At 31.2% G+C, this 26,574-nt stretch overlaps 2 protein-coding genes across 3 annotated transcripts; one reads left to right on the top strand and one right to left on the bottom strand.

The window, feature by feature from the left end:
• Positions 1 to 136: 136 nt before the first annotated feature.
• On the bottom strand, positions 137 to 2,343 carry LOC130943600 (tetraspanin-3). Its single transcript, XM_057871541.1, has 2 exons — positions 1,770 to 2,343; positions 137 to 785 (listed from the first exon to the last, which is right to left on the bottom strand). Exons 1-2 carry the CDS (start codon positions 2,268 to 2,270, stop codon positions 441 to 443), a joined length of 846 nt encoding a protein of 281 aa, XP_057727524.1. The 5' UTR covers positions 2,271 to 2,343; the 3' UTR covers positions 137 to 440.
• Positions 2,344 to 6,920: 4,577 nt separating this feature from the next.
• On the top strand, positions 6,921 to 11,776 carry LOC130946839 (interactor of constitutive active ROPs 2, chloroplastic-like). Of its 2 annotated transcripts, none has more exons than XM_057875710.1 (4): positions 6,921 to 7,077; positions 8,465 to 8,586; positions 9,304 to 9,484; positions 9,985 to 11,776. In XM_057875710.1, exons 2-4 carry the CDS (start codon positions 8,561 to 8,563, stop codon positions 11,518 to 11,520), a joined length of 1,743 nt encoding a protein of 580 aa, XP_057731693.1. In that variant the 5' UTR covers positions 6,921 to 7,077; positions 8,465 to 8,560; the 3' UTR covers positions 11,521 to 11,776. The 2 variants fall into 2 exon arrangements, with proteins under 2 accessions (XP_057731693.1, XP_057731694.1); XM_057875711.1 differs by having other exon boundaries at positions 8,429 to 8,586.
• The last annotated feature ends 14,798 nt before the right edge of the window (positions 11,777 to 26,574 follow it).

Genomic DNA, 26,574 nt, shown 5'->3' with positions numbered 1-26,574 from the left:
TTTTTTATGCCTAAATGGGCTAAAAAAAATTAGCTCATTATTCCGTTGTTCAAAATTTTTATTGTATATCTAGCGGAACCCATCTCAAAAACAACCATAAGTACACAAAAAAAATTAACAACATAACCTAACAGAATTCATATTTAAGTTATTTTGCTCAATTTTCAAAACAATCGTATACAGGAGAGTCTGTGAGACATATCACTCTTTTATGGATTTATATGAATAATTAAAGTACTTCTACTAATTCAATCTACAAACAAAGCTGTCAATTCATAATCTCATTCCCAGTAATTTACAAAATGATGAAATGATTACTCCCCTCAAAGCAGAAATCTAACACATCATCCATAATAAACCGAATTACACAATGAAACCAGATCAAAGTTACAATCTTTATGCTTTGTAGTTTAATTAAGAAACGATATTGATTATGAGAGCTAGAGATGAAAGGCGCTAGGTTGTGTCTTTGTCATCCTTGCTTGACCGTAGGGCTCATCATTGTCCATCCGGCGGTTGTTGCGGTAGGCGGCGTAAGCGACGACATAGAGGATGACAAGGATGATCATGACAACAATGTTGATGACAGAGACCTTCCTCCAGCTCTTCTTGAGGCTGGCGAGGACGCCCGCCTTGCAAGAGTCGCACGAGTAGCAGAGCATCTGCTGGTCATTGCTCCACCGGCTGCAATCAGGGTCAGTTCCAACCAGGCCTCCGCCTTGGTTCCACACTGTCTCGTTCTGGTACACATACCCACACTCTGTTGGCGGCTTGCAACAACCAGACTATAATAACCACATCAACAAATTGAGTATTAAGAAAAAGGCTAAAACAACTGTAATAATGTTATATATGACTTTATCTAAGGATCAATAAGCTAAAAAATTATTCAAATATTGCTACATAGAATAGCTACTTTTGAAGCAATACAGTGCAATATTCCTCAAATTTTGTTCAATCACGTAAATACGTATTATCATTTGTTATCAGCAACGTGGCCAGTGAGTCATGCTAGGAGGCCCCCAATAATCATGTCACACTCATACCAAATAAACCCGCATTATGCAATATTAATCATGGTCTTTAAGAAATATCTTTCTATCATACCCTATGTGTCTGATTGTCTGTCACGATATCATTCTTGTTAGGTGATATTTCAATTTTCAACATATGTGATCGTGACTTCATCAACGACATGGATGATATCCTACTGCTTTTATACTGATCGATGATACAACCTTAATCTCTATAAATTAAATAATGTTTACTGTATATATGTCTTAATTCATTCTATGTGAGTTTTATCAACTATATAATCTATATTGTTGCTACATCCTAATATCCTATGCGAGAGCATATTATATTAATGTTTTATTTCATTTTTTTTTAAATTATAGTGTACTTGCTATTCTAACATGGGTAGCATGCACGTGATTGGTGGAGTGACACAATTTTCGGTGGTTTATGAATAGTCAAAGCCCCCAGCATGGCCCACGTGCCAGAGGGTTATCTTATTACACTAGCACCGTCCAGATCTACCCATCCAATGAAGTGCATGCACAAGTAACTCTTTCTCTACCCTACACCCATGCTTCATTTATAATCACCAACCCTAAACTTTATGGGAACCATAAATCAATAAGAAATTAGATAAGGCTATTTGTTACATAAAATATTATTAACAAATTATTTTGAAAAACACTCATACAACACACTAACTTAAGAAAAAGAATATAAGATTTAAATATAAAATAAATAAAAAAGTGTACCTGAATGGGAGAAAGTTTTCTTTGGTAGAACATATCAGCAGTTTCAGGAACAGCAGAAAGCTTAGCACAGACCTTAGAATCCCTAATACAAGAACTTATCTTGGGCCAATAGGAGTCACTGGCGACCCGCTCCTCCAACCAGCCCGAGTAGTCCGGCAGGTAGTAATCCAAGTAGGCCCGGTTCGGCACCACCTGGCCCGACCCTTTCTCGGTGACCACGTAGGCGAACACTATGAAGCCTATGAGGACCGCGATGACGATGAACATGACCACCAGGTAGAGTCTCATTAGGAAGGTGTTGCGGTAACACGCGCCGGCGAAACCCGCCAAGGACACCACCATGATGGTGATCCCGATGATGATCAATGGCCACTGCAGGAACCTCATGCAGTCGGTGTTGTTGGCCCTGCTGCTCAGCCATATTCCGCCGCCTAGGATCGGAACTGAGACCAGGAATGTCAAGAAGTTCAGTACTCCAATCAAGTGGTTGCTGGTTCTCATGGTTCTGGTGATCAAGAATTGTGGAGAAAGAGTGGTGTACTGTGTCGTTTTTATTGCAACACTATGGTGTATGGTGTGACTAATATATTAGATTATATTAATATAAAACGACAAGTCCCGCTGCATTATTATTTATTAAGGACAGGTGTGCACTAGATTCTGTTCATATTCATTAATCCTACAAAATTACTCCAATAACCTCATCATCCTAACACTCATAACTCATAACCATCTCCCCTGCATTGTTGTAAAATTCGGATCGAACCGACCGGTTCAGAAAATTAGTAAATTGAATTTTTAATCAGTTTGTTCCAGTTTAAAAATTATTTAAGATTAAGAATCAATAAAAATAGATTAAATTAGTAAAAAATTAGTGAAAACTTTATCCAACCAAATTGTTAAAAAAAATCTAAAATGGATGAAAATGCAATTTGAATTTAAATCTTTCTTATACAACATATTTTCTTTGTCATTAAAATATGTTATTTTTTGTTATTTTATATGTTAATTATTAATTATATAATAAAATTATACAATAATTTTTGTAGGTATTATTTTAATTTTATATTTACTTATATTTAAATTAATTGTATTTTTTATTATTCATAATTATTAATATAAATATTATTAAATATATATAAATAAAAATATCAAATATTATTATTAATTATAATATAATTATTTTTTATAATTATATAATATTTATTAATATTATTTTTCAATAAATACATATAGTATATAACAATAAAATAAATATAAAAATACTTTAATATAAAAATAAAATTAAAAGATATTTATCATGAACAAATACTAGAATTTTATATACTTATTTAATAATAATTGCATTATAACTTGTTGATTATAATTTGTTAAAATTTGGTTGTTTTTAAAATATCACTAAAGATATATATTTTAAATTTTAATTTTAGATTTTTGATTATTTTATATTTTTTATTTCCATAGAACTAGTTCTACCGGTTCAATTAATGACTCAATAAAGTATGTAAAAATGATTTGCAAATATATGTGTGATTTTAATTTATTTTCATATGTATTTATATTCTAACATGTATTTTATACTGATAATTAATTTTAGTAACTATTTTAATATACACTTAGCATAATCTTTCTTTTCAATATTAAAAATAACTCATTAATTCATCATTTACATACCGAAATATATATTTATATAAAAATAATAATTTAAAATAACAACATTAAAAATTCAATACAAGTTTAAAAAATATTGAAAATTAATATTATACATAATTTAAAAATATTTATAACAAAATAATATAAATATTAAGCAATTAATTTTTTTATTTTATATTTAAATTAATATTGGTCAATTTTCTATTTTTGTTAGTCACGTTACATGCATTGAATATCCTGGAAAAACATTAAAATAGAAACAACAAATGAACGATAACTTAAACAGCCAAAATGAAGCCATGCGCGCGCATTCAAACTACTTCTATTTGTTTCTTTTTTTCTTTCTTTCTTTCTTTCTTTCTTTCTTTCTTTCTTTCTTTTTTGAAACTACTACTATATATATGTGATTTCTATAATTTCATTTTGATAAACTTTCAGGCTACAACTTTGAGTGAAAGAGTTGTCACAATGTCACGTGTATTTCAATTTACAAATCACTTTTACATACTTTATTGAGTTTAGAATCCTCTATTATATTTATATTCATACTTAAACTTACAGAAAAACTTGTCAAGTTTACGATGGGATGTCCCAAGTTCCAACATATTTCCAGGGAAAAATTTATTTAAATAACATAGCCTATATAGTATATATGAACGAAACTTAGGTTTAAACAACTAACTCCAATGTTTCTCAAGAATATTTCCTTGATAGCCTCAAGGTTCACGTGAGCCCAACCATAATGTATTTTATATATTAATAACACATCTTCCTTTAATAACTGTACAGTTATATTAGCTATCGAGGAGCTATACCTCAAATCATATAATCTCTTCGTACTCACCTCCTAACTTAATAAAAAAAGCTATAGTAATAAAAATACTAAATAATATGAACAATGGATATATCGGATGTTCAATTCACTAGGTGTGCGGATGATTATCATAATATTAAAATTTAAATGGATAATTTAGAAGTATAGTGTGTTTTTACCAAGGATTTGAAAACCGAATCGGTCATCGAACCGCTCTAACTACTGGTTCACTAATTTATAGGTTTAACCGGTTTGACAGTAGTTGAACCGAAAAACTATTTTATAATAAAATAATAAATAAAATATAAATAAACACATGCAAATACAATTATAGTCTAATGTAAACTTTAAAATATCATTCAACCCAATAATCTCAACTCTCAAATTCACAACAAACAACATCCTAAATTATTTAAAATCATTCACAATTACTCAACAAACAACAAAATCCAGTTTAGTAAACAAAGTAAAATCAGTTCAGTAATCAGTAAACAACAATTATTAACCAAAGTTCACAATTCAGTTTAGCAGGATCAGTTGAATCTTGAATCAGTTCACAGTTTCACACTACACAGTTCAAAGAAAAATAAAATAGAGAGACAGAATTTATAGTTTCAGAGTTCATCATGTCATACTACAGTGACTTCAGTTCACACTTCACAAAGCTTCATAAAATCAACAAATTATTAAATCAAACTCATCTGGGAGACAGAGACATGCTAAACTGAAAAAAGAAATTAAAAAGATTACCTGAAACTCTGGAAGCTCGAAGGCGCCTTCAAGGCTTCAACAGAACATGCAATAGGAAGAATGGGAGACAGCGACGCCAAGTGACCAAGCAGTGGTGGAGCACCTTCGAATGGACAACGGCTACTTCGCGATAGAGGTGGCTGTTTGAAGGAACGACTGCTGCGCGACGGAGGTGGCTTGGCAAAGGAACGACGGCTGCTGCGCGATTAGGTGGTTGTTCGAATGAACGACGGCGGCGACACGACGCGGTGGCTGGATGAACGTGAGGGACGAGGACGATCGTGTGAGAGTCAGAGAGGCGTTCCCAGATCCCAGTTCTCACTCTCAGTTCTCAGTTTCTGAAGCTCGAAGAGAAGGGAGAGGATCGAATTAGGGATTTAGGGCTCCAGAAGACATAAAACGGCAACGTTTTGCTGTCCAGCCGGTTCACCGGTTCAATTTTGGTTTTTAAAATTTATAATTTTACTATTTAATCGAATCATTTTTATGTGCAATTTACGGTTTAACCGGTTCGACCGATTGGTCCGAATCGATTTTCAAAACCTTGATTTTTACTTTATTAAACCAATTTTAAAGTACATTGTTTATATTGTTCATATTGTTATATTATATTAGTAATAAGTAATAAAAAAGAAATTTATCATAAAATTTAAGTATAAAATCACTGCATTCACAATCACAATAGTACTCTGATCTGATCAATCTCAGTCTTAAAATCTCTTGTTAAGTGTTCACCTTACGATAATCAAACAATGCTATATGAAGTTCAATAATACTGCTGTTATCTACACAAAATTGATTAATTCTTATTTAATTTTGCCAACCTTTTCCCAATGCTTTTACTTAGTTCATGACTACTTCATTCATGGTGACTATAGTTTTTGTTTTGACTAAAGCCTGAAAAATTTTAAAGGTTATTTTTTTGAGTTTTTAACTTATGAAAAATAGTAGTATTAATATTTGGTGTAATTTTTAAAATTAAATTATGATTTTTTAAAAAATTATTTAAGTGCTTATGATAAAAGTTAAAAAAATTACTTTTTTATAATAAAATTTTTTATCATATTTTTTTTAAATAAATACTTTTAAAATAAAAAAGTTAAATACAAAATAATTTATTTATATACTATTTTTAATATAAATATTTATTATTTAAACTAATTTTTTAAAAAAATTTAATTAAACTATTTATCTAAACGGTTAAATTAGATGAATAAGGCTTTAATTTAGTGCTCGTGACGGCCCTTTACCGAACATACCCAATTATTAATATTAGATTGAGGTGAAAATTCAGGTGCAGTCGACTTCACGTGAAATTGATAGTTGAGAGCCGTTAGATGAAAATTCAGTCAAATCATCTAACAGTTGGCAGTTATCAACTTCACGTAAAGTCGACTGTATTTAAGTTTCCAGCGCAGGTTGATATATGATCTCATTGATCTGATAGGCCTCTTGCAAGTAGAATGGGCCAATCAATAACAATGTTGGGAAATTTTTCATGTCATTAAAAGGTTTAACATTTACAATTTACATACATTAATAAAATATATATACACATTATTTAAATTGTGGTTGATAACCAAATATCAATTACTGTGTAAAAATCAGTATGCATGCATAAATTAAAATTTCTATATAGTTGTAAAATGAAATAATTTTTGTAGTGGATCCCAAGGAGAAGCCCAAGAACCTAAAAGAGCCCATTATTTTGTAACATTATGCGTTACTATAATGTTATATGGAGTTAAGAGGTCCTACTTGAAATAGATTTATTAATTTTTGTGACACTACTATATTTCCCCCACCATTCCCTCTAATTTGTAACTCCCCTTCCTTCCTTCCTTCCTTCTTTCTTTCCTTCCTTCCTTCCTTCATCTTTTCCTTGTTTTCCAGTCTCTATATTTGTATAAGGCTGCTGCATTCTTCTTCTTATTACATAACATAGAAACAAGAAGCTGACACAGTATCATCATTTATATATATTTTCTCATCATAAGATGCCAAAAAGGCTTAGAAACCAGAATAGTATTTAAGACTTAAGAGGATCCACGTCTTGAGAGTTGAGTAGTTTGTGTAACCACTAATAACTAGGTAAGACTGTTCATTATATTGCCTACCTTGTCCTTTCTTACTTTACATAATTAGCATTATTATTATTATTATTAAATACAGGAGCTATGTAGCAGTCATACACAAGTTCATATACAAAGTATATGTTGCCATATCTAGTAACTATAATTTTACTTTATTATTTAGCTTGTTGCCTCTCATTAGGGTCTGTTTAACTTGAAGTTTTGAATTTCCTTCCCTCCTTCTCTGATCCATCTTTTCTTTTCATCTTTCTTAAAGTGATGAGATAAAAAAGAGTTTCTTTGTTCATAATTTCTTTTTATGCCTATGGCTGCTTTATTTTCTCTGCTGGAAATAATAATAAGCTTTATTTCGTTTCCACTTTATATATATGCTGTATATAAGTTCATTATTTATACTGAAAAAGGTTAATTATATGCCATATAGATGTAAAGCTCACTTGAATAATGCAGTCCCTTTCACTTGGAGTATGTTATTATTAGAAAAGATGTTGATTATTCCATGTATGTAATCATTTTCTATTTATTCTTTATTTATTGAATTCTCTTGCATATGTTTTCTGGTTTTTTCTTAGGTTATTCTTTTTTGGTGACTGATAATCCTTAGTAGAAGTGATAATTGTCAAGTGTTTTTTTTTTAAATTATTTTTATGTCATGACATGCTATAAAAAATCACAATCATGATTTTTCAATTTGTTTGTTTCCCCTCCCACGTTAAAAATATTATGGAAAAATGTCAATGGGAAAGAGCCAAGTGTCCCTTTCGTTTTTTGGACCAAAGTTGAAGGCACATATATAATAAATTTTCTGTGAGTCATTACCAAAATGCCATTGTACATCGTGGGATTTCCTTTATTTTTCTTTTGTATTATAGGCACATGTACGTCCCATCTTTAATGTAATAATCAACTTGTTTGACATATTGGCACCATCCATGGTAAAAGGAACATTTCATGGTATATTTTTATTTTGTTATGGCATGATGAATGATGAAACACCACTTTCGTCCTAGTTAATGCTAACTTTTGGGTTTATTACTATTAATGTCATATTTATTTTAAGAACTTAAATCGATAGAAAAAAAATATAAAAAAAAATTAATTTTTTAATTTGTTTTTATTTTTCAAAAAACTTTTTGTATTTTTAAGATATATCTTTTTTTATTTGTCTGGCGTTAGTTTTTTTAAAGTCAACAATAATTAAAGTTAATATTTTTTTGGTGATAAAAATTCTGATACAATATTGCACAAATAACATGAAAAAAATTTCCTCTAATTATAGTTTATTTGATGTATTTATTATGGCATGATGCAAAGCACACATTGTGCATGAAGCTATTTATTTTGTTCAGGTTTCACTGACCTTACATTGGATTCCACTGTCTCAGTTTGTGGCATACAATTCTGAAAGTTTACAGTGGTTGTGGGTCAGAGGAGCATTCAAGTAGAGACCCTAATTATTAATAACGCGTTTCACTTAAACCATGCAGATGCAAACCCCAAACACAAGGTAATGTTTCAAATTCAAACTTTGTTTCACCATACATATATGTTACTAGTTCAAATTCAAATGTCACTTTGATGTAAAAGCTTTAGTCCAAAGTTTGCATGTATATATAACTTTGTACAACATTATTATTAGTGGAGTGGAAGGTGGCTTTAGTGAAAAAGTTTTCACATGGTGAGCATTGAGCAAACACAAAAACCAATTTGTTCATCAACTTTATCCCACTGTGCATAGACCCTACTTAATTATATGATTAACTTTTTGTATGATAATATATGTAATATGTAATATGAACAATGCTGGATTGGTGTTCTTCTTTTGGAAAATCATTAACTGCATGCATCACTATCACTATATCTTCCCAAGTAGCTTTCAGTGTTGCGTTACGTTATAAAACATGCTTTTATACATAGCATCAATATATTATATATACCTGTAACTAATTAATGTTGATATTGAACTTTGAAATGGAAACTTCACTGCATATGATGTTGTCAATCAATAACACTCACCTAAATACAATTGAATTTTGAAAGAACGGTTTGGATTATCTATCATTCTATCTAACACTATGTATGCAGTAATGGAAGTTGTAAAATGAGTAAGCCAGCTAAGAATTGAGAATGATGTGAAGATATTGCTTCAGCCATATATGGCAAAAGCTTTATTGCTCCAGAGGATATGTTTTCCTTATGAATCATAACTGTGATTTGGTTTCAGAAATGGCTCCTCTGAGGTGTCTCGGAAGGTGTCCCCTCGTGGCCGCGGCGTGCGCCAGCTCAGGCCTTCTGCGCTGTACATTGATTCTGCATCAACATTAAATCAAGTTCATAGAACAACATCAAAGGATAGAAGCCCTAAAGTCATTGAAAGAAGATCACCTAGAAGCCCTGCTCCTGAGGTATCACTTTCTTTCAAATTAATAACACTGTTTCCTTAGTAATATGTTATGTCTCGGAACTTGGAACCTTTGCACACAAAATCATACACAATTTTGGTTATGCACTTTTATTATATTATTATACTAAGTTTTATTTGTGGTGAAAACTCACGTATAGTTGTATTCATATGAAATTGACAGTTTAGAACCGTTAGATAATTTGATATATTTAAAGATAACTGCACGCGAGTTTTCTTTATTTTTATTTGTGATGTTAGATAGATATTAAATGGCCTTTTTAAAGAGAGGGGATAGAATAAGCTACCCTATCTACTGTTATAATAACCGGTTATTGATTCCATTTATGTGTAAACTGTGAAGGTTGATGGCATTATCGTATATGCATCAATTGTGATTGAAATTTGTTCACATGTTTCTGAGACTCAATTGATTCCTTTGGTATTTTATCATTGTATTCTGTAATGTACAATTTTTCATTATGACTTTGCTTTTGGTATTAGAGGAAAAGACCAAGCAGAATACCTGGATTGGAATCTCAGGTTTCTCATCTGAGAGAGGATTTGAAGAAAGTGAGGGAGCAGCTAAGTTTATCTGAATCATGCAAGAAACAAGCTCAACAAGAAGCTGAGGAATCCAAGCAAAAACTCTTTGCCTTGTCTCTCAAACTTGAAGAATCACAGCAGCAAGTTCTAAGCCTCACTTCTGCCAATCTTGAAGATTCCCTTACATCTTCCATGATTGAAATTCCTCATTGTGAGAACTCACAGACACAGTATCCAGAATCATCAGATTTGGAACTACTAAACCTGAAACAAAACTTGGCAGAATCTCTTTGTATTGTGAAGAACATGAAAAACCAGCTCAAGGATTGCAAAGAGTCATCTCAGGCAGAACCTTTGGTTGATGAGACTTTGCGAAAACTCGAGGCTGCGAAAAGAACTGTGGAGTTCTTGAGGGCTGATGCTGCTAAATCTGCTACAGAAATAGACCCATCTAGAACCGGAAACTCCCTCCATTCGCATGTAAGCAAACTCGCAACCGGCCTCATTAGTAGCAAAATTGTCCACAATGGAAATCTTGTTGATGATCATAAGCATAAGCATGAAGCTGAAAAATTGGAAAAGCAAGACGGTGCTGATCAAATTGGTTCTGAAATTCAGTTTCTCAAGTCTGAGGTAGAAAAACTGAGGTGTGCCATGGAGACTGCTGAGACTAAATACCATGAAGAACAGATTCGGAGCATGGTTCACATCAGGAACGCATATGAATTAATGGAACAGATGAAATTAGAATCAAGTAAGAGGGAGTCTCAATTAGAGGCTGAACTTAGAAGAAAGAAAGCTGAGATTGAAGATTTGAAGGGTAACTTGTTGGACAAGGAAACAGAGTTGCAGTGCATTGTGGAGGAGAATGAGAAGCTGAATGCAAGGATTGAAATGAACTTGTCATCACAAAGAGAACATGAAAATGAACTCAAGATGGAGATTCAAAGATTGCATGAATGTGTTGCTGAAATGAAGGCAGAGATGATGGACAAGGAGACAACACTTGAGAGCATATCCGAAGAAAATGAAATTCTGAAGAATATGGAATTCAATAAGGTACTGAGTGAAAGTGTGGCTGCAGAAATTGAGGCAGCTAAGGCTGTGGAACGCGTGGCGGCCGTGAAACTTGGGATTGCAATGGAGGAGGCAGACCGGAGCAACCAGAAGGCCGCGAGGATCGCGGAGCAGCTGGAAGAAGCACAAGCATTGAAGTCAGAAATGGAGGCCGAACTTAGAAGGCTTAAGGTACAGTGTGATCAATGGAGAAAGGCTGCAGAAACTGCTGCTTCTCTGCTTTCAACAGGAAAGGGGAAACTCACTGAGAGATCTCTGTCTCTTGACAATAAATACAATATCCCTTTGATGAATAACAAGTATGAGCCTTGTTGTGATGATATCATCATTGATGATGATGATGATGATTTCCAGAGAAAGAAATATGGTAAGATGCTTAAGAAGATTGGGATCTTGTGGAAGAAGCCTCACAAATAATTGTCCACTCTCTTGATTCATGGAGACCTATAAATGTGTAGTAGTACATCAGTATTTTGTGTTACTTAAATTTGGATTTCATCATCATGTGTTTCTCAATGTTTTAATATATAATGCAGTTGCTAAGTTTTGTTCACTCTAAATCATGTATGCAGGTTTAAATCTGAAATTAGTGATTCTGTTTCTTATGTATAGGCATAGTGTAGAGCTTTGAATAATTAAATTTTTACTCTACATATAAGAATTTTATCAAGTTGTGCATGCTTCAACTTTGGGTTTTGAATCTTGAGCCTAGTAACTGGTCCCACTTTGCCCAGCAATAATGTGAGCCTGATTGGTATAAGTATAACCCCCTAAGTGTGCTACCTTGGGCCCGTTAAAGCTTTTGGATTTTTGTAGAAAATTAATCACATGTTTTCTGGAATGTGGAATCTGAAACATTCTTTGCACAACATAGTTCTTATGAGCTCTGTCTGGAATATTTTGTACATAATTATATGGGACAAAATCAACAAATCTTAGAAGGTGAGCAACCAATTTAAAAGACTTATTTTGAAACCATTTAGATGTAAAAGATTTAAGCAACTAAACTAAGCATGGAAGATTTACCACCTTACAATAATAAGGGATGTGTTTAAACTTTAAATATTTGATCTTGAAATGTGCTCCCCCATTAATACATGAATCCCAAACCTAAGTCCTCACAAAGTTGTTGAGGTGCTAAGAGTTTAAGACAAACATAATGGCCAAAGTTTATGGAGTTGTATGATTTGTTGTTTTCCAAGTCTGGCCCATATGGTTTATGTGAGGACAAAACTCTCTGATCTTGATCTTATCTGAACATCATTACAACACAGGCAAAGTATTTCTTCAACTTTAGTGCTACTATTTCACACCATTAAGAAAATAACGATAAACCAAGCAAAATAGTAAGTTGTCTCTTTTTCAAAGTTTAATATCTCGAAATCAAAGTAACCAAACAAAACAAAAGCAAAAGAGGTTCTGAGTACAAATACACCTTTCAAACACACAACAATTTGATTTAAGCATTAGACAACAATAATTGAATATCAGGAAAAGAGAAAACTCTTATTGCATAAAATTGTTATGAACTATAGACATGAATAATATTACTTTATTTTATGCCTCAAATCTGCATTAGAGGAGGATGCTTGTGCAATCTGCAGATGGGCTTCACTTCATAGAGGTGGAGAAAAACAACGATAACGTGATGCTGGTTGGTGACGGCATCAGAAACACCATCATTACCGGCAGCAGAAGTTCTCAAGACGGTTACACAACATACAGCTCCGCAACCGCCGGCATAGATGGGCTTCACTTCATCGCAAGAGACATCACGCAAGGGCCAAGCTGTGGCCCTGAGATCCGCCTCCGACCTGTCTGTGTTCTACCAAGACACGCTCATGGCCCACGCGCAGCGCCAGTTCTACAGACAGTGCTACATCTACGGCACCGTTGACTTCATCCTCCGAAACGTAGCCGTGGTATTCCAAAACTGTCACATATTTGCAAGAAGGCCCTTGGATGGGCAGGCCAACAGAATCACCGCAGAGGGCCGAGGGGATCCCTTCCAGAACACCGGAATCTCCATCCACAAATCCGCATCAAAGCCGCACCCGATCTCGTTCCTGTTTTGGACAAGGTTAAAGCCTTTCTTGGGCCGGCCCTTGCAGCAGAAAGCTAGGGTTGTTGTTATGAGGATTTACTTGGACTCTTATAAGCCCATTGGGCTGGGATGAATGGAATGGATCTCGAGGCTTTGTATCTTGGAGAGTGAAGTGGCCCGGTTTTCATGTGATATCAAACCCAAAAGAGGCGTCATAATTCACTGTCACTTCTCTGATTGTACATTCAAGAGAAAGCATTTATGTATGCTAAATATTATTTGTGTCTTTGATCGAAATTAAATTATTATTTCAATTATATCCTACTCGATGTATTTTGTTTTGTATGAGTTAAGAGAAATGAATGAAATGATGATTGTCACATTTATAAATATGGTAATTATTAGCCACTGGATGAATGTTTATGTTATCCAATTAGAATTAGCATGGCCTGCAGTGGTTGGGCTTTTATTCCTCTGTAGAATTCGCGAGAGATAATGCAGAGAAGCAGGGAGGAGCACAATCATCCCCATGAACAACTTTCACCTGAAATTGAAGTGGCTGACATGAACATCCTCCAGCAAATTATCTCGGTTGAGGAAAGGATCTGCATTCTGATTGTTGTTTGGGCGGGGTTTTACCCGACCCGAGTTTGCTTGTTTGGCCATGGGCCATGACCCAAAACAAAGAAAATCTGAGGAGAGAGTTTTGGTCCTCCTGGGCATACGAAGTAGAGTTCGTGAGACAAAATAAACAAATATAAGCTCGAAATAAATGGGCCATTTTTTTGATAGAAACACTCTTCTATATGACTTACGACCACTGGGGCTTCAGACATTGGCCTAGTTCTGTTCCATGGGGACATTTCAAAATAAAAACTACCCCTCCATAGAAATAATACATGAACAAAGGAGTGTAACTTATCCTAATACATAGAATTAATACATTTTATCTATGAATTTTCAAAGAGTACTAGATGAATTATGACAAAGGAGTGTAACTTATCCTAATAATTTTAGGTTGTCTTGGAGACTTGGATCTTTTTTTCTGGCTTCGATGACAGTCATGTTATCATAATAAGGCATGCCAGTATGCCACAATATTAAATATGCCATGGGCCTCAGGGTTTGATATGAAAGAGACCAGAGATACATCAAAACTGGCCTTAACCGAAAGTGACCCAATCCCAGGGACCCATGTATAATCAGATTGATTATAAGAACTTTAGGTCCATGTCCATAACCAAAAAAAAAAAAAAAACAAAGAACTTAATAGTTAATATGTTGTTTTGTATAACGCTTGCTGTTGTCTTAATTAATAAGTATCAAATACATGCAATTTGTGGCACTTTACATATATTTGTATTTCAATTTGAGAGCAATGTACGTAATGGATCGGAGCAACATGTCAAATTTATATATATCATAGGCAGATGCAATTGCCTAGTACTATCTTAATTATTCTTGGACGAGGTTGGAGCCATTAGGAAAACTATTACGTGCATTTCATTTCGTCATATCCCAATAATAAAGAGCCCTCACCATTGTTTATTTCTTCTTCCATGCACAACTGTACTGCACTGTTAGTTATATTTAGCACTTTATTACGATTATCAAAGTGTTTTAATTTGAATTGAATTAACTACTAGCTAATGCCACCCCTTCTTAATTTATGATTTATTTAGCGATGTTATATTTTTATGTTTTAATTATTATACTGATAATTTTAATTAATAGTAACAATCTGAATGTCTTTTCAACATGGAGAGAATCTTGTTTGAGACTTTATTCCCATATAAATGAATATGTATTGGTCATTATTCACAAAGTAATTTTTTTTTTCTATTATTTTCATGTTTCATGAACTACCACATAAAACAAGTTGTAGCTACTTACATAAGTATAAACATATTATAAACAAAAGTCGTGAAATAATTGATGGAACTAATTAAAATTAAAGGTGGACTGATTAACGGCAATGACTGATCCATATGAGCAGTATCCTAAATTTAAATTCCTAGGCATGCATATCTATCCCAATAAAAAAAAATATTCGCTTTAAATAAATATTGGCATGGCCTTTAGCAGATATTTACTCCAAAAATATTTAATTATTTCCACTGTGTCAAAAAGTATATGCTACATTATACAAGTTATGGAAAATAACTACTATCACTGGCTGATTAACTAAGATATACTATTATACATGTTACATGAGGAGCATTGCTGGGTTTTTATATCAAGAATCTTTGATATTTCACAACATTTTCTCTCCAATAATATTTCAGCAATGTCATAAACAGACAAAATCCAACACCACCATCATCAATCAACAGCACTCAAATTTCTTGACCTGTATTGCCTAGTGAGTCCAATATGTATTATTTTGGCACTGCAATTTGTTTAGGGACTGAACTTTTGTCGGTAGGTATTATTAGTGAGTAATATAGCACTTTATACTTTGTTGTAATTTTATTTAGTTTATTTATATACACATGCACCTTATTTTTTCTTTATTTAAAATATTATTTTACGTACATATTAAAAATTAATTACTAAATTAATTATTTTATATAAAATGTATATTAAAATCGTATAAAATAATAAATATTTATATACAATTATATTCAGTGAATATATAATTTTAGATATACGCATAGTATTTTGATTTACAATATATACTATGATAATAACAGGATTTAAGATGGTTAACGAGCGAATAATTAATCTCTTGACACTGTTGTTCATGTCATTATTCATTAATCAATCCTACTTATATATTACGTGATAATGAGGATTCTAGAAGGGCAATCAGTTCAGTTTGATGAAATACTCAAATATATATTGTTATGCATCATTTAATTTATCTCAATTAATTAAGAATTTATTTAAAAAATGTTTTAAGAATACTTAGCGTGTTAAACTTAGCAATAAAAAAAATTAGAAATGCAATTAAATACATTTTTAAAAATTCTAATTTTCAACCAATCCTTTTGAAATTTGATCATTTTTTGCAGTAACTTGTTGACCGTGGAGACATACAATTATTTAAAAAAGATCAATTGGTGATTAATTAATTAATGTACTAAAGTGTGAAACATGTATTTGAGAGGAAGCTAAGTATCTTATCCACAACAAAAACTAATGTAAGCATATGTTGGATTTCCTCGTCAACACTGACTCATAGTCATCTCCACCGAAAGATTGCCACAAAAGTTCAAAATTAAGGGAAAAAGAAGGGAGCATTATTCTTGCTCCACATTTTAAGCTAGATTGTTTTTTGTTGGTTTGTATATATAAACTAATTAAAAAATTTAAGTAGTAGTCAGCATATATTCAGCATTATTGTTTTGACTTTTGTGTTACATATACGTAACATTATTTAAGATTGTCACCGAAATTGAGACTCAGAAGTTAGCCTAGCTAGCTAGCTGTACGTCATGTGAAATTGAACAATTAACACATATAGTAACCCTTGAATTTGATTATGTAATGTTGTTCTCAAGAATATAGATTTGTTTGCTTAGGAGGAAACAAGGTTTATCCAAAGAAATTGAATGCTTGAAAAAAGAGCTAACGGTCTCAACAACATTCAATAAATGAAACCTTAACTTTCCACAGACCACAACCTTTTTGGCGATAGATCAAGAAAGTTGTACAACTTTGGATAAAACCTTAACATAATTATTCATGCCACGAATAATCTGCTGTGTATGTGTGTTTGTGTCTTCTACGATAAACATGTACAGATTCATCCACGCATGACATGTTAAATTAAAGCATGTTTCAATCAATGCTACTTAATTTGGTGGTGAATATTGATCTTCTGGTCTTAATCTCCCCTTTACAAATTGGATAGGTCACTTTTAGGATTTGAAAGGAAGTAAACAACGCAAATTGGATCTGGTCACATGCATGCATACTTAGTAAGCTTTCTTTTTATCTATTTCTCGTGGTTACTCTTTCTTGTTATTTATCTTCCCCCCATCTATCCACGCCAGATTGATCTGGATATACATGTTTAAAAAAATAACAATAAAAATAAAAAATCAAGTGACATTTTAATGATTTTTACTAATCTTAATTCATAATCCAAATTTGATAGCTTCTCACTATCTCAAATTCTCAATAATTAAACACATTCCTACAAAAACAATATGAAATTGTGTATACATTATTTGTGTTAGATATCAGCGTGACGTAATGCATAATCCAGCATCCACCTAACAGATAGATTATTATTCTAGCTTTCAAACTTGCTTTCTATAGCAAAAAAATATATATAATTCGAGTATGTATATATGATGAGGTACCTACTATATATGTGACATATATGCCTTGTTTAGATTGTTTAAGAAAAATATATATAATAAGCGACATAGGATATCATGAAATTAAATAAATGATTTGCTACTTAAAAAAAATACACGTCTATTATTATTTAACAATTCGAACAAGTAATTTCGTAATACTGTCGTATATGATGGAGAAGAATAAACTTAGAGATGGCCATGAATATATCCATTTCTCAATTAGTTATACGATCCTTTTTATAATTTTTGGATGTGGTCCAAAACGAAGTACGTGCTGTGTATATAATAAATAAATATTTATTTTATTTATCGAGGTAGATTTGGTGTTGTGTACTAATATATAATATAAGTATGATGAGTAGGTGAAAAAGCTAAGAAGGGTGGGATTTTGATGTGATACATTGACCTTTCAAGTGTGGTGGGATTGACTAATATCAACTGTAATGATGTCATTAGCAAATTTTGACCAGTGAAATTCAAACACGTGTAAGGTGGGACCCACGCCACGTAATCGCATACTCAAAAGATGATGCTCGGAGTCATCTGTAAGACCGACCTCCACTTTTTCAGTTCGCACTTTCCATTCTTCTTCCTTTTTTTTCGTTTTGTTCGTTTTTCCTTTTAATTTTTATATTAAAAAGTTAAAGGAAGCTTCTCTTAGCTTTTTCAGTTTTTCCCCCCAACAAAGTTTTTATTTTTCTTATGTGATAATGTAAAATGTGCTATTACTAATGATTCCTAAGAACTTATTTAGTGGAAAGATGAGTAGTCTCTTAATTGGATGAATTATAATATTAATATAATATCTTGATTGTCAACTTCATCTGATTCTTCTCTCTCTCTTTTTTCTTTTCCTTTTTCTCTTTTTTTTTTTTACTTTTTTTCCTTTTATCTGAATCCGATTCTATTCATTCTAGAATGAGACTATTACGCTCACAGCTTCCCACGATTAATAACTAAATAAATAAACTTGCTAATTATCAAAGAATAATATTAGGTATATATTGTATATGTTAATAAAAATGTGAATTGTATGCAAAATCATGCTATTTTTTTAAGGTAAAATTAGTAGTGCCAGCAGAGATGAAAACTATAATAATGAGGATCACATGTCTATTTTTTAATGAAAAATGTTAAAAGATTATCATTTAAAAAAAATTACGTAAAATAAAAATATGAATTATTCATAAATTAAACACTACATTATATCATTTATTTCTACTTAACCATTTAAACTAAAGAAATATATAATGAATTAACAATTTAAATTGAAAAATTGTTAGAGGAGTAATATTTTTTTATTATTTTTAGCTAATATTTTAGTCTAATATTTTATTTTATTTTATTTATATTAATATTTAGAATTTAAAAATTAGTTTTTAATGTCTAAAAATAATAAAGTGTTAGCTAAAAATGATAAATGTTATTGATAATATAATATTATTTTTTAAATATTTAGCAAAACAATCAAATTATGTATAAACTAAAATCAACTACTAAAAATATAAAATACATATTAAAAATAAATTAAATAATACATATATATATATATACATATATTTTGACTGGTTTTAATATATAAATAATATTTTTGTTAGTCAAAATAGTTCATTCAAGACATAATATTAGAGTTTTTTTTTTTGCATAAAAAGATTACGCAACAACTTAAACTTTTAAAAAATATGATTCAAAATAAAGTTAAATAATGATCATTTATTGGATATAAAAATTTAAAATTTCAAATAATTCAACTTATTTAGGATATTGTATTGACCATGTCAAATAAATATGCTAGGTTTTCCAGAAAAGCTAGAGATAATTCTGTCAAATGATTATGTTACGTGAAATAATTCCAAATTTTGTCTTGTACTACCCGATTTTCTCATCACTCTTACCCCACGGCAAGTATTTCCTTGCAATAGCAACTTACGGTGGCCTATATATTCCTCTTATATAATGACATTTCTGAAAAATTCTAACACATCACAACAATGTATAACTTATTTATTAATTTAATGAAAGCATATGTCAAAAGGATTTAATTTGGGCGGAAGACATGAAATACATTTATAAATCATAGCAACATGAGATTGTAAATAAAACAATTAATTAGGCGAAAAATAAAACCTTGTGAACCAATAGAAAATTTTTAAATACTGTTAGCATAAAGATTTGACGCGGCATAGTGATTTCGACTATAATCAATAATAACATAAAATGTATTTTTTGATTGACATGATTTAGCTAGGGTCGAAAATAAATCTCAAGTCAAATAAGATTAATGCAAATAACACGTAAAAAATATAATAATTGATGAAAAAAAGCGTGAACTATTACTTGACCATCAAGATATGGTAAGAACATATCTAGTTAATTAAAATTGTAAATTAAGTAGAAATAAGAAGGTGAGAAAGATGCAAATAACAACTCAGGACAATATAGCTTTTCTCTCTACAAATAAGAGAGTCAAAGGCATTATTCAAAAGACTTCAATTTCAACATCTCAAACCAAACTAAATCTATACAAAATTCTCAATCATCATGCATGACGCTTAGAAAAATCATGGAGTGTTTGAAGTCAATTCTTTTCTATTTTCATTTATTTCTTTTATGTTATTTTCTTTTACAGTATTTTGTTATTTTATTTATGTTCATATTCAAGCAATTTCTTTTTATTTTAGGTTCATAAGCAGCATTTATCTAAATTTGTTTGATCTCATTTTATTATCATTCTTTGTTTAGTCTTTGTTTGTTATGCATTTATATAATTACTAGTATTTTTACCCGTAATGTTATTACGAAAATATAAATTTTTTAAAAGTTACAATCCACTTTATTCTAACAGTATAGATTATGCATGGCACAAGAGATTTGTAAAATTAAATTACTTTTACAAAAAAAAAAGTCATAGGTTGATAAAAGTCTCTAATTAAAAAGACCAAAGTCTCTGTAGATAAAAAATCAAATTACAAAATTTTTAGTTATTATTTTTATATAAAAAAGTTTATTTTTTATTTGAATTATATTATTTTGTTAATTTTGTTTTCTATAGAACAAAAAAGTAGAAAAAATAGAGAATGAGAGAAAAGAAAGAGAAGGATAAAGATGAAAAATAAAAGTAAGAGTAAAAGTTTGTTAATTTTAGAAGAAAAATTTTTATTTTAGTTGTAACAAAAAAATATCGGATAACATATTTTGATTTGTTAAATTATTAATATAAATTATATATAGAGTGAAAATGGTAGACGGAAATAGAAAAATGGAGAGAGATAGATGAGAGAATTTAGGAAGGGAGTTTATTAATTTTAGAGAAAAATATTTTCTCTCAATTTTAATAAAAGAGTGTCATGTGACACATTTGATTATTAAATTAGATAGTAATATATATATATAATACATAATATAAGTATATTTCAATTTTAATTTTAATTTTAATGCAATTAAATCATGTCATGTTGCACATTTTAATTGTCAAAATAGTAATACTAATTAGTCATTGATATTGACAATGATATATAAAATAGATAGAGTGATTGAAGGAATGAGAGAGATAGAGAAATGAAGAAGGAGGAGGGGAGAGCTCTTTAATTTTGGAGGGAAATATTTGATTTCAATTGCAATGAGGAAGTGACATGTGGTATATTTTGGTTGTAAAATTAGTATGGAGGAGGGAAGAATTTTCTTTAATTTTGGAGGAAAAAATTTAATTTCAATCATAATGAAGGAGTGATATGTGGCACATTTTGATTGTAAAATAAGTAAAGAGTAGAGGAAAATTTCTTAATTTTGGAGGGAAAAATTTGATTTCAATTACAATTAAAAAGTGACATGTGATACATTTTAATTGTAAATTAGAAATATATAATAGATAGATAATAGATTTTTTCAAGAATTTTCATTTACATTATTTGGCAAGTCAATACTGACACTACAGTCCATAAATTCCAGATCAAGAACAAACTTGAACTGATACCTGTGTCGAAAATCAAGTAAAACAAAGACACATGACCACTGAAGTCAATAAGAAATTTAAGACTTCAAATTCAAAAAATTAGTGTTTAATAATGAAACCTTCTCCTCACATTTACCCCCACACATTCCGATCCAATCTATCATATGATTCCAACTAAGACAATGGAGATCTACAATGTAGATTACTCATCAGTACAGTAGTGAAGACCAGCAAGTAGTAACAAAAAGACATAATAGATTCAATTATATCATTGAATGCCAAAAAAAGACAAACCTAAAAGTGTGACTTATTTATTAATTATTAGCTACTTTGTCTCAAAATATTATTAACTGTGCAAATTGATCTCAAAAACTGCTACTAATAAAGATCAAGATTATATATCTTTTCAAAAAAAAAATCCTACCTAGCTACATGATGTCATTTAAATAATAAAATTTAAAAAGATGTTATTATTAGAGAAAATAACATCTGAGGGACAGACATTATTATCAAGATGCAAGTTGGAATCGTAAAGCAATAAATAAGTGGTCCAGCCTTTGGTGTCGTGACCTAAACCATATTATTGTAGGTTTTTGTTTCATATGCATTGTGTCAAAAATGACTCCTGCGGTTCTCTTAAAGATTGGGTTGGTTTTCTTAACTTCATCTACAATCACCTTTTGTCTCTCTACTTAACTTCCAATTTCACTCAGCAAAAAAACAATTAAAAGTCCAAGCACATGTTCTTCCCACAGCCATATATATAGTCTTTTTTTGAAATGTCAAAGAAAATGATATTTATATATTATTATAGCAATATTCTTCTCTTACTATATCACTATATATCACTTTGTTCACACAAGCGATGAGATGATCATTCAAATTAAACCCCTCTTAGAATTGACTAATCTTCTTATTATTTGGACCGTCCAATACAATTTCATTACGGACAAATTAAAACTACTATTAGTAACACAAAATTGACTAAAAAATTTCAATGATATGGTAGAATTTAAGTCCAAGATCAAGTAAGTTCTTAGGAGACTTAATGTCTCACTAGGTAACATTTTTTTTTTCAATTTCTTTAAATATAATTTCTAAATATGTCTATATATTTTGGTCAACTAGATGACCATGGATCAACCATATATAACATCCAAGTCAAAATATAACAGCTATAGCTAAGTGGGAAGAATAAATTAAACTAAAACGGAAAGAATAGCATGCTAACTTAATTAGCTTTAGCAGTTTACAAATGTGACACACTGAAAATGATAATACAGTGTAGTCAATAGGAGAGGGACCATATAACATGTATATATAACTTGATAGAGTGTGAAATCGGCATTAATAAGCCATCCCTGTTTATTTAATTTCCAACTGGGTGGACCAGTTGATGATGTATGTATCTATCTATCTTTTCACTTGTAATTCCGCTATGTAGATAATGAAAATTGTAAATAATGTGAATAATAGATTACATTTTAAGCTCATCAAATATGGATAAATTTAATTAATTTAAATTTTAAATTTTAAAATTAAAATTATTTTTTTTAATTTAATATTTATGTTATTCAAAAAAAAGTGTTGTTCTCCTATACTTTCTCTTTTACTTGAGGGTTGAGGCTACGGTTGGAAAATTTTTATGGAAGGTATCTATCACCATCCGTGAACTTTGGTGGTGTCCACTACTTTTTTTTTTCCCTAGCAATTATTTATTTTTATCACAAGATCCACCCATTAATTCGTATTTATTTGACGCCAAGGGAAGATAAAAGAGAATATTGCATCTACTTTACTTTGTTCAACCAAGTGTGGATAAAGGTATTTACAAATGGCAAATAATCTGTGTGTACTAATAAGATAAAATTTTGACTTGTCCATGAAAGACTTTTGTAACCAGATAAAATTAATTAGGATAAGTAAGCATCCATCTTATTGTGTGGCCTTAAAGAATAAGGAATTAATATATAGTATATTATATGTTTTCTATTTACAGCTTTATTTGAAATGTGTAAATTAATAATGGTTCTGAAAATAAACAAACATATTGTTATTAGTACTTTGCTTAGCCCACTCTAGATATAGAAAAATTTAGAAATGGGATAAAGTTTTGACATAATGTCCATGGAAACCTTTTTGTATATATAAAAGAAATTAAAACATTAGAATAAAGCACTCAATAGTGAGATCGTCAAAGGAATATAGATACACAAGTATTGATTCATTGCTTAGCTTGGTGAAAAGCTTGCATGTAATATCTATAAAAAGAGAAAGTAACATTTCTTTTCTTTTCCTCGTCATGTAAGAGAGTTTTACGCTACTTAAAAAGGTTTATGTCGCATTGTTAAAAGATATAATTATTTATGTGTTTTTTTTATTAATTTAAATTTTAAAGATAAATAATATCATAATATTATATCAGAACTTTTAAAATAAAAAAATGTAGAACTCAATTCTTGTTAGACCCTAAAAATTTTTTTAACATAAGATAAATTAAAAGAATTATACAAAAATTTAAATAAACACAAAAACATATTCTTATTTAAAGGAGTGTATTAAAAATATAATTATTTATATTTTTTATTAATTTAAATTAAAAAAAAGTAATATTATGTCTGCTCAAAAATATATATATATATATATATATATATATATATATATATATATATATATATATATATATATATATAGATTCCAAATGATAAAAAAGTTTCTGTAAGATAAAATTCAAACAGATAGGGCTTATATATATACATATGCATTATATTTTGCTTATCTACTTGACTTTATTCTTTTAACTTTCTACCTTTTTAATTATTATTCCTTACATGCTTTGCTTTTAATACTTTTTTTTTAAAGAAAAATATTCTTTTTATCTACATAGGAATCCCTAAGAGTAAACTAGACTGTGTCTCGAGAATGATTATCCATACCAAGATTAACTGGTGTTTTAAAATTTAGTTAGCCAAACTCTTAAAACATTATGTTATAAGTTTAATTTGACTATTAATACTTGTTTGTATATATCCGTACCCGTAATGATGCAAGTGTGTTCATCAATTTATATTTCTTCCGCTTTTAAGGTCTTTCTGTGTAGATTAGGATGCTCCGAGGTATAGCTCGTCCTGCTAGAGTTTAGACCGGCTTTGTTAGGAGTGGTAGGGTGAAACGTCGTCTGCTTACTGAAAAGGTGACATTGAGCACTTGTAAAGGGACTCTAACGCTCAAGTAAGTAAGAGTGTAAAGTAATTCAGAGTAAGACTAAATGTATATTGTACCTGTGACTGAGTAAGTCACCTATATATAATGGATATATTGAAGGTAGTTATTCGTATCATTTGTTATCGATTTTGATGTGGTCCTTGTTAGTAGCTCGAGATTCGGGACTTTAGCTTTTACGCGGAGATATTTGCGGGGAGGTTATGTGTTGATCCTGGTTCCGAAGTTTTTGTTATAGACCGTTATTGCGGTAAAGGATCATAGCCCCCAAGATTGATCTGTTTTAGAAGTCGAGCTATAAACAGGTTAAGCTTATATGAGCTATAGCTCAGGACCAAGATCTATGGTAGATTTTCTGTCTGCTTCTGGTGATTTTGGGACGTGGTTTTTTAGGTGCATCGAGGGGGCCAGGCTATGGCTTGGTGTGGTTGGAGCCCCCCAAGGTCATTCTTTTGAATTTTGGCAGTAACCTGTGAAGAGTGTCTGTAGGAGAGAGAATGTTTTAAAAGAGAGCTGCATTTAATATGTATTGGTAACAGGAACGATGGTGAGATCTGGCCATTGATTTGGATTTTTTGGATTTTTTATCGACAGCTGGGGTTTGCTGCTGAAGACGTAACGTTTGCTAGAGATGTGGGGTAGTGGGCTTGTAGGTGATTTTTTCGGGACTCTTTAAGTATCCACTTTGAGTTTTTACTTCTTATTTTTGGCGGAAGATGAGCAAAAAAGGTTAGTTGCTTTTCTCTTGTTTTCTTTTCGTTTTTCTGTTTTGCATGTTTGTTTTCGAAATGGAGAAAGAAAAAAAGGTTGAGATTGGGATGGCTGCTAGTGGTAAAAAAGAGGTAAAAATTGTTGAAGATGTGTGGGTTTGGGATCCTATGAATTCGTTTGCTTGGGTGGCAGAGTCGGTCAAAAAATATGCTTCTGTGTTTGATGATGAGCAGAGTGTATCGCAGTTAGGGTTAGTGTATTCATGGGTTAGGGAGGGTAGTGATATCAAACTTAGGTTTGTACCATGTAGTGCTACTGATTGTGTCTTTCATCGTGGGGAAGGTTTTGAGTTCTTCTTTATGTATAATTGTGTTTTTGTTGACTTAGGTGTGAAGTTTTCTTTTTCTGAGTTTGAGCGTGGCGTGTTGACGCAACTTAAGTGTGCACCATCTCAGCTACAACCTAATTCTTGGGCATTTATTAGGGCTTTTCAGATTCGGATGGGGTTTTTAGAGATTGAGCCTTCATTGGAGATCTTTTTTGCATTGTTTCAATGTAAGGGGGTTAGACGTGGTTATTAGTTGAATCTGGCCAGTGCCCCTGGTCGTGCCATTTTTAGTTTGTATATGTCTTCTTATAAGGATTTTAAGTCTATATTTTTGAAGATTGGTGTTGCTGAGGGTTACTTTCCTTGGTTTGTTGATAAATGTCTATTGGAGAGGTTTCCTTTATTCTGGGTTCTAAAGCCTTGACAGATATTGAAAATGGATGGGATGGAGTATAGAAATGAAATGATTGTAGAATTTTTAGTTAACCATATATCTTCTTCGGGCTTGTTGTCGGTTGTTGAACTTCTTGAGTTGGAAACGAACAAAGATGCATTTGTGTCTAGTTTGTTTGTATATGATTGGTTATGGTTTGTAATTCCTTTGCTGCTTATTTGTTTGTAGTTGAGAAAGCTCTGAAGGTGACTTCAAGTAACCTGCGAGCTTATTTTCGGACAAAAAACGTCGAAAAGAAGGGTTCTTTTAGTCATATTATGGTGGAGAAGGGTGTCGAGGTTGATCAACCATCTTCTGCTAAGAAAATTAGTTTTAAACGAAAAAGGGATGAAGGCAAAAAGGAGAGGCCTTTGAACTTGGCCGAGGATAAGTTCGGCGGGAAAGATATTGATTTTGGAGGTGGTGAAGCGTTTTACTGAAAACCAGAGTGCTTCATGGCTACAGAGGGGA

This window comes from Arachis stenosperma, chromosome 8 (assembly GCF_014773155.1).
Source record: "Arachis stenosperma cultivar V10309 chromosome 8, arast.V10309.gnm1.PFL2, whole genome shotgun sequence".
Taxonomy (NCBI): Eukaryota; Viridiplantae; Streptophyta; class Magnoliopsida; order Fabales; family Fabaceae; genus Arachis; species Arachis stenosperma.
This window is presented reverse-complemented; position numbering and strand designations above follow the sequence as displayed.